This window comes from Chrysemys picta, chromosome 7 (genome assembly GCF_011386835.1).
Source record: "Chrysemys picta bellii isolate R12L10 chromosome 7, ASM1138683v2, whole genome shotgun sequence".
NCBI classification, from domain to species: domain Eukaryota; kingdom Metazoa; phylum Chordata; order Testudines; family Emydidae; genus Chrysemys; species Chrysemys picta.
The window spans coordinates 97,644,342-97,654,024 of NC_088797.1; the positions used below are offsets into that span (position 1 = coordinate 97,644,342).

Here is a 9,683-nt window from a genome sequence, read left to right on the forward strand (position 1 = left end):
ACATTCTACATTGGTGGAAGGGGTTTCCCCCAATCGATGTAGGCACTCCACCTCTCCGAATGATGGCAGCTACATCAACTAAATTGTTCTTCCATTAGCATAGCTGCGTCAACACTGAGAGTTAGGTCAGAATAGCGAAGTAAGGTCAGGGGTATGGATTTTTCATGGCTCTGACCATCATAGCTATATCAACCAGCCCTAGGTTCCAGAGGGAATTTGTTTCAGTTCACATTAGTACATATAACACTTTTCACTCACTTACTCCTAAGGCAATCAGGCTTTTTGTTTGTCTTTTGCCTAGCCTTTGTCACAAAGCTTCAAAAGCTAAACTTAGTACTTGAGTTACTATTAAGTGTTGTTGTTCTAGGTACCATATTGAGGAATGTTCTTTTTCCCTTATGCATCTTGGCAGAGGTCTGGTAGCATTCTGGTGCTTGTGTTAACTGGACATCATGAGTGAGTGAGGAGGCCTAGTCTAGAAACAGCATGCTGCCCCTCAAAAAGAGCTGCCTATGCACATGACTCCACTAGCATTGCCTGCCTGTGTCTTCCAAAGGCAGAATACTTCCAGGTGTGCCTGTGTTGTGCTGCATTCTCCACACCCTGCAGGATGATAGAGATGTGATTTACAAAGCCACAGTAAAGCCCTAATCTTGAGAGCCTAAACTAATATGGGGACCACAAGCTCAAGCAGGGTTCAGTGTAATTTCAAAATCTTTGACTGTTTTGGTCACACCAGGTTTGTTACATCAAAAATATTACATCTTATAAGAGGAAAGTTTTGTACCTAGAGTATGCATTCATGTAAGTAGCTGCAGTTGTTCTTTTCGCTGCTCCTCTTTCCAAAATCTGATACACTTCATCCTTGTTGTGCACAGTTATTTCTTCCAATCCTTTGATAATCACACCCCTCTGTCAAGATGGGAGTTTGTTACACATCTTCATTTAGTCATTCCAAGAGCCCAACTTAAGTTTTAGAATTCAAATTTGTACCTTGTTACGGGGGTCATCAAACATTTGCAGTCTCTCCCCTACATCAGGAGAGGGATTCAAAAGATCAAAAAGCTCCTCATTGTAGATTTCCAATAGGGATACTTTCACAGAGAATTCTGTACCGTTGTCTGAAAGTTTTTCAAATATTTGATGCAATGTACGGGGGATTATACCAGCTAGTGGATCCTATAATTAAAGCACAGATGAGTTTATGAAATACCAGTGCCAAGAGAAGACCAAAGGGACAGTGAGCATAAAGAGGACAATTAAGTTTAAGGAAATCAACATAACTTGTTTTAAAGATGAGAGTCTGACACAAATAGACCATTTTTCATAGGATAATTTTCAGAGCTTGCAGACAGGTTTGAAACAAAATCAGGTTTATCTAAGAGCATATTCATAATTTTAAAAAAGATGTTTAATGGTAAACTCTTAATGTTAGAGTAGGTGAATCTGAAATGAGAGCTTCAGAGTACTTGCAAGAGACTAGTTCCAACCAAGTTTTAATTAGCTACAGCTAGCCTTCTGCAGTATACTCATATTGAATTACAACTCAGCTAACGAGCTTTTAATAGGAGGTCAGATTTACCTCTTCCCATGTATATTCTTCATTAGGTGATCTCTCCCCTTCCATTGTGAAGGTTTTTCCTGTACCAGTTTGGCCATAGCTGTGTGGCAGAATTTGAAGATTAAAAGTATATACTTGAAACTGAAGTTACATGTTAAGAAAGTAGTTTGGGGCACTTACGCAAACACGGTACAGTTGTATCCCATAATAACTTCATCCAAAATAGGACAGACAACATTCCGGTAAACCTCAATTTGTTTTGCTTGAGCTCCGAAGACCTGTTGAGGCAAAGTCAGTAGATCACATTTAGCTACACTCTGATGTACTATGTGCTAATCTCAAGTGATGAAACAACTCCATGATTGATTATTTAGAGGGAAAGTTTTTCTAGCAGACATCTAGAAGTCAGCGATTCAAAGAAGCGTTACCATATCAAACGTGTAAGTCTTCCTTGCCGTCTTATCGGTTACTCCTCCAGTACGGACGCTAACTTCCTTTCTTGTATAGTCACAATCTACAACGGCATGGGAGTTTGCTTTGCGCTCCGACACATTAAAGGGCCTAAAAGACAAGATTTAAGAATACATCTCTCTCATCAACAAGGATACGAATCAGGTTTGGCTAAGTGGTGCTTGTATTTTGGTTTAAAAATCCAAAAGCAGCATACCGCTTGCGCAGTATAAACAGCAAAATGTACTTCCTTAATCTAGGGGAAGTTTCCTCCATTTAACTTCAAACTACTAAAGAGTGTACTTGATGGATATTTGGCATGTTTGCAGCTATTTTGCAATGTTTGTTCATGCATTTTCAACAAGTTTATTGCATCTAGAACACAGGAGAAACACATACAATAACTAATGTGAACTAAAAAAGTGAAGTTTTATTTAGACTTGTCAGTTTGTCTAACAATATGCCAAATTATATTTCACTAAGGGTTAAATATACTGCATAATTCTTATTGTAAACATCTTTATAAGTAAATCTTGAATGTAGCGTGATCCACCACGGATCCCTAGCAATACATCTAGTCAGTCATTGTGACTTCTCAGCAGTGGTCATCATCCAGAGTTTGAAGAAAAAGCCCAATCTCCTACAAAGCACGTGCCCAATTGTGTAGTGTTCTCACATGGAGCTGTGAAGGAAAGAATTTCTTCTTGAACAGGTTATACCCTAAAGCACACATTTTTATTAACCTTGTGAATACCCTTTCACTTAGGCCAAAGACCAGGAAACAATTTGGTTAGCTAAAATGGCAATGGAAGAAGTTGCCCAACGTGGTTATACAGTAGCTAAACTTCTACTAAAGTTGGTTTGATATGGGGGATAGACTAAGTTTCTCATTGGACTGATTGCTTGAGTACAGTTGAGAAAAGAGGGACTCAACTTCATCCCATGTTGATGGCCTTGGGGCAAAGCCTATCTCACCCAATTTTTAAGGCACCATGTAAATTTACAATGCTTATAAATAGAGCAGTAGATATCACCAGAACCATTTGAATGCGGATACGTTACTGCTATTATGAAGACCTACTCACAAGCATTAACAAAAAACAAAGCAAAAGAGCTTTCCAGATATTTGAAGGAGAGGAGAGTTGTTTAAGGGATTTTTGGGAAGTTCAATAGAAATATGATTTGTCATTTAATGAGTTGCTGTCTTCAAAGGACAGGAGCTACTATAAAGTCCTGGAATGGAGTTCAGTCCAAGGGACTAGGTTGCTATAGAGATGTCCAGAACTGTGTGAATAACCCTAATACTAGACTTATGGAGCCAGTTAATATTTGCAATACATACTGATGTTTAGCAAGAAGGAGGCAGAATGGAGTTTTTGTCTGTTAGTTTGTTGTGTGCTTGCTTGCCCTGTACCTGCTTAATTGAAGTTTACAGTGTAGTCTCTTTTGGGGGCTGTGTGCTGCGCCAAGCAGCCTGCTAGCTAGGCTGAGAGCTAACTAATGAGGTTCTAACCCGCTATCCTTTGATCCCTAGCCCCTTGATAAGGGGGCATGGCTAATTCAGGGCAGACAGGGGTTTAAAAATACAGCTCCTAAGCAACCAGAGGAGCTAACAAACAGCAGAAGCAAACAGGATAGTTTAGAGAAGGAGCATGAGAGCCATATACACCCAACACCCACACACAGACTTTAGGTCAATAATGCCCCCAAAAAACAAAACAAACCCCCTGAAAGAGTAAAAATAATGCAGGCAGAAGTCCAGTGGCAGAGTCGAGGCTATCCAGTTTATTACACTGAAAGCAGCATGTAAGATTAGCTGCCTTGTGGGCAGGTGCCATATGTATGCCTTTGGAGCAAGCAACTCACGCCCCTCAGAGACAGAGTATGGGCTCTTGAGACCAGAGTGGCTGAACTGGAGGAGCTAAGGGAAATAGAGGTACATAGATGAGACTTTCAGGGACACAGTAGAGTAGTCCCCCATCCCCGTGGTGTGAAAGCCTCTGCTGTTGAAGAGCATGAACATCTCAGAGAAGGCAAACATCAAGCTGGAGCAAAGGGAAACAATCCCATAGTTGGGACCTTCCTTCCAGATGTCATGGTATCCTCTCGCAGTGACGAGAAGGAACCCCATTTATTAGGAAAAGACAGGCAATAGTAATAGAGGACTCAATTATTAGAAATCTAGATAGTTGGGTTTGAGAAGACCGGAAGAACCGCACGGTGAATTGCTAGTCAGGTGCAAAGGTTGGAGACTCCTCAAGACATCTAGATAGATGTATGTGCAATGCTGGGGAGGAGCCAGTGGTCATGGTACATGTAGGTACAGAGACATAGCAAATGGTAGGAGAAAGGTCCTAGTGCAGGGTTCTCACAACAAATATTTTGGTGGCCGCTCTGACAATTTTTCCTAAAATACTTTAACAACTTTGGGGAAAACAAGTCCAAATCATTATAATTTATTTATGTAGGGGTTGTGTGTCTCCAGGGGGGGGGAAGAAACCATCGTTGGTGGCCCTGGGGGAGGGGCCGCTACTCCCCTCCTCAATCACCTCCCAGGAGGCACATTTGAGAAACTGTCCTATTGGCCAAATTTAAGATACTATTTAAAAAGATTGAGATCCAAGGCCTCCATGGTAACATTCTCTGAAATGCTTCCACTTCCATATGCAGGGCCAGTTAAGACAGGCAGAACTGCAGGGTTTCAACGTATGGAAGAGATGATGGCGTTGGGAGGAGGGATATAGGTTATTAGGAACTAGGGAACTTTTGGGGAAAGGAGGAGCCTATACAGGAAGGATGGGCTCCAACTAAACCAAAATGAACCAGACTGCTGGCATGTAAAAATAAAAAGGTCAGAGGAATTTTTGAACTGAGGGATGGGGGAAAGCAGCACACAGTTCAGACAGACATTCCTGAGGGGAGGATTTATTAAAAGTGATACTCTATTCCCTGGAAAAGAGAAGAGGATAGAAGTTGATAAAGTGCCAGTGGGAACTGAAAAAGAAACAGTCAAATGAAAGAGTCCCATGTAGTCATCACAAAGACAGACAATTAAATATTGAGAATTTTTACAAGCATTTTTACTTGTTGCCAGGGGATGTCATGAAAGCCAAAAGAGTAAATGGGTTTAAAAAAGAATTGGATAAATTCATGGCTCACTGTGACTATTAGCCAAGATGGTCAAGGATGCAACCTCAGGCTCTGGATAGCCTTAAGCCTCTGACTGCCAGAAGCTGGTACTGGGTGACAGGGGATGGATCACTCATTAATTGCCCTGTGAAGCATCTGGCAGTGGCCACTGTCAGAAGACAGGATATTGAGCTAGATGGACCATTGGTCTGACCTAATATGGCTATTTTTATATTACATTCCTAGTAATCCAATGCTCACTGAAATCAGGAAGGGAAGTGGCACACTTGAATCTTGCCCCAAAACAGGCAACTTCAAAAAAAGCTATACTCATGTTTTGGAATATCCTTAGTTTACATGACCCTCAAATCACCAGCAGCACCACATATAGTTTTAGGTCAAAATCTCATTGAGAGTCTCATTAAGTGTTTGTTTGCTAATCACAATCAGAAATTAATAAAAAACCTCTTCAAAAACATACTCTGAACCCATTATTTCATAAAGTGAGAATACAAACTCTAGTTTGGCCTTGCCTACACTCATAAATAGCCCCACTCCAATCAATGTTACTATACTGACTCCGAATCCTAAGCACAGACAAAAGCTGTGTTTACACTGCCACTTTCAGCTCTAAAACTTTAGTCGTTCAGGGGTGTGAAAAAAACCACACCCCTGAGCGACAAACATTTTAGCACTGAAAAGCGCCAGTACAGACAGCGCTTGATAAAGCTACCACCCCTCTTTTGGGGTGGTTATTTTTTATCGCCAGGAGAGCTCTTCCCCGGCGATAAAGCGGGACTACACTGCCCACGTCACAATGCTGTAACGTGGGCAGTGTAGACATACCCAAAGGTATGCAGTGGTTGGCAATGACTGTACTAAAACGTTTGCTTGGAGCATTTTTTTTTTGGTACTCTTAGGGGTCATCACCAGTACATTTGCACAGACTGCTGAATAATATGTATTCCCAAGTGTATCTTAGTAGTTTTCTTCATTAGTTTATGCCAACACCTTATAAGAAATTAGACTGGAAGCTCTTCAAGGTGGAAACATGCCTATTTTGTCTTGTATAGGACTAAGCACACCAGCTCTTTAATCCTCACCTATAACCCCACATTGAACCATTTGAACTAGATTATGCAAAGTGAGCCATTTTCTTCAACATCCTTTAGGTATAGAAGTGATACAAAGTTGAGCTGGCTATAAGGAATTTTGTAACATTGAACATCTCCAATGGAGTCTCATACAGTCACAACATATGGTACATTTATTAATACAATATGCAGCACATCCACATTTAAGGTCCAGAATAAAGTGCAATCTAAACATGACAACTCTGACATTACTCAGGGTATAATCTGGACTGATGAAGAGCTGTGTCCCCTAAATTTTCCAACCTGGGGTGGGAAGCTGAAAGCCTGGTCTCTCAGCTCCACTGGGAGCACCCTGCCAGGACCCCAGCTGCCCCACAGACTCTCAGTGGGCCACCTGGGCCTTCTGGCCTCCCCATTCCATGCAGGAAGATTGCACCAGGGGGGGGAGCGGGGAGGGAGGGGAAGAGCCACCCAGGGCGTCTCACACCCAGGGAGCAGAGTCCAGTTGTCCCGGCTTCTTGGGCGCCCCCTTGCCGGGAGCCAGGCAGCCTTGTCTATTTCACAGCTCCAGAGCTGTGAAATTGACAAGACACCCACCATTCCCAGCCTAGAGCACAGGTGGAAGCCACCCGGGCTTCCAGCTGGGAGCAGGATCCCAGTCGCCCAGCTCTCCAGGGGAGTTGACAGCTAACAACTGATGTAAAGAACACAGGTCTACAGATACTGAGTCACCCTAACTACACCAACATAAGCCCTACACCTCTCCTTGAAGTAGTTTTATTATGTCTGCATAGCAGGGGAGTTACATCACTGGGAGGAGCATTTCACTGTGTACACCTCCACTGTTTTGTTGACAAAAGCTGACATTTGTTGACAAAACTGCAGTGCAGACAAGGCCTAAGACATACTCCAAATCTGGAGAGCAGCCACAAACTGGTTCTCCAGAGACAAAAGGCTAGCAAATGGGCCATCACCTGGTTAAGTGGCCATTCTTTGGCAGGAAAGAGGTTGAGGGTGAAAAATCTACATCTTGTATAGGAGCATGAGCTTTCGTGCGTGAATACCCACTTCTTCGGATGCATATTCGAAAGAATGCATGCATTCACCCACGAAAGCCACAAGTACTCCTGTTCTTTTTGCGGATACAGACTAACACGGCTGCTACTCTGAACCCTATACATCTGTTAGTCTATAAGGTGCCACAGGACTCTTTGCTGCTTTTACAGATCCAGACTAACACAGCTACCCCTTTGATACACTCTACATCTTCAAGAAAGAAGAACAGGAGGACTTGTGGCACCTTAGAGACTAACAAATTTATTAGAGCATAAGCTTTCGTGGACTACAGCCCACTTCTTCGGATGCATATTCTATATGCATCCGAAGAAGTGGGCTGTAGTCCACGAAAGCTTATGCTCTAATAAATTTGTTAGTCTCTAAGGTGCCACAAGTCCTCCTGTTCTTCTTTCTGCGGATACAGACTAACACGGCTGCTACTCTGAAACTTTACATCTTCAAGGAGTCTGGTGGCACCTTAAAGACTAACAGATTTATTTGGGCATAAGCTTTCGTGAGTAAAAACCTCACTTCTTCGGATGCATAGAGTGAAAGTTACAGATGCAGGCATTATATACTGACACATGGAGAGCAGGGAGTGCTCACAGACCTTGGGAGGCAGGCCAGTCCTCGCTTACAGACAACCCCCCAACCTGAAGCAAATACCAGCAACTACACACCACACCACAGAAACACCAGCCCAGGAACCTATCCCTGTAGCAAACCTCGTTGCCTACTCTGTCCCCATATCTACTCTGGCAACAGCATCAGAGGACCCAACCACATCAGCCACACCATCAAGGGCTCATTCACCTGCACATCCACTAATGTTATATATGCCATCATGTGCCAGCAATGCCCCTCTGCCATGTACATTGACCAAACCGGACAGTCCCTCCGCAAAAGAATAAATGGACACAAATCGGACATCAGGAATGGTAACATACATAAGCCAGTAAGTGAACACTTCAATCTCCCTGGTCATTCTATTACAGATTTAAAAGTCACTATCATTGAACAAAAAAAACTATGCATCCGAGGAAGTGAGGTTTTTACTCATGAAAGCTTATGCCCAAATAAATCTGTTAGTCTTTAAGGTGCCACCAGACTCCTTGTTGTTTTTGTAGATACAGACTAACACGGCTACCCCCTGATACTTGACAATCTACATCTTGACAATGAAACAGGGTGGAGTTCCACGAAAGCTTATGCTCCAATACATCTGTTAGTCTATAAGGTGCCACAGGACTCTTTGTTACCATCCACAAAGACTGTCTCCTGAACCCCACCCGGAGATGATTCTCAAAGAAGAGAAAAAACTATAAAAAAGGAGAGCTTAAAAAATTCTACTACAAAGCTGTCATGTAAGGGTACTATTAGGCTAATGTTAACTTGTCCAATTAGTCTTACTTTAATATAGTTCAGGCATTTTTTTTTTTTTGACGGGAGAAGCATACTTTGGTAAGACATGTATTTGCAAGTCTGAAGCTCATCATGCTTTGCAAACATATCAGGCCTGGGCCAAGCCTAATGACGAGATGTCCCAGACTTGAACTTCTGAGAACATACTTAAAAATTGGCGCTTTAGTTAAAATGTCCCCTCAGCCATAACTACCTCACCATTAGATCCATCCTTCTAATGCTTAACACGGTTCTGACCACAGGAGTCTTTGGCAGCCTCCTCAGGAGGCCCGGTATGGATGCTGTCCAGCACTAGTTATTTGCCCGTGGCAGTAACAGAGAAGCACACACCACCCAGGTAGGGTGACCAGATGTCCCGATTTTATAGGAACAGTCCTGATATTTGCGGCTTTGTATTATATAGGTGCTTATTACCCCCCAACCCAGTCCTGATTTTTCACACTTGCGGTCTCATCACCCTACGCCCAGGAGGAGCGGTGGGGGTGGCACCGCACCCGCTTACCTGCATCTCACAACCACCTGGATATTCTTGCCTTTCTCCTCTTTCTTAGCGCCGCCCTGGGAGCTCATGGCCGCCGTCGCCATTGTCACGGGGCGCGGGGAGCCTGCGGAGGGGAAGGATGCGGTGAGTGCAGACTGGCCGCTCCCCGATATGCGGACAGAGCTGAAGGGACAACAGACCCCCGTCCCCAGAGCTCTACAGCCCTGCCCGACAGCCCGGGCGGAGGAGCATCATCCCCCTCCCGCAGGGCACCGAGCAGCGCCTTGCCCTGCTCACACAGGGAACCCGGCGCCGAGCACAGCGGCAGCCGGCCACGGAGCGGGACCATTGCCCAGCAAAGGAGCCCCGAGCTCAGGCGGGGTCCTTGGGAAAGGAGGGACCGACGCCCCCCCCCGATTAGCGCGCAGCCTCTCTCCCCAACCCCGGACTCACTCTAGCCGACCGTCGCCACCCGCCAAGCTGCTCCGGC

At 44.0% G+C, this 9,683-nt stretch overlaps 1 protein-coding gene across 1 annotated transcript in view; it reads right to left on the reverse strand.

The window, feature by feature from the left end:
• The window catches only part of KIF11 (kinesin family member 11), a 30,669-nt gene extending 20,986 nt beyond the window's left edge, over window positions 1-9,683 (reverse strand). The window contains exons 1-7 of the mRNA XM_024101229.3: window positions 9,647-9,683; window positions 9,215-9,317; window positions 1,990-2,122; window positions 1,742-1,839; window positions 1,583-1,661; window positions 994-1,179; window positions 788-912 (exon numbers count right to left, since the gene is read on the reverse strand). Of these exons, the coding sequence (XP_023956997.1) occupies window positions 788-912; window positions 994-1,179; window positions 1,583-1,661; window positions 1,742-1,839; window positions 1,990-2,122; window positions 9,215-9,297 (704 nt within the window). The 5' untranslated portion in view covers window positions 9,298-9,317; window positions 9,647-9,683. The remainder of the gene's footprint in view (window positions 1-787; window positions 913-993; window positions 1,180-1,582; window positions 1,662-1,741; window positions 1,840-1,989; window positions 2,123-9,214; window positions 9,318-9,646) is intronic.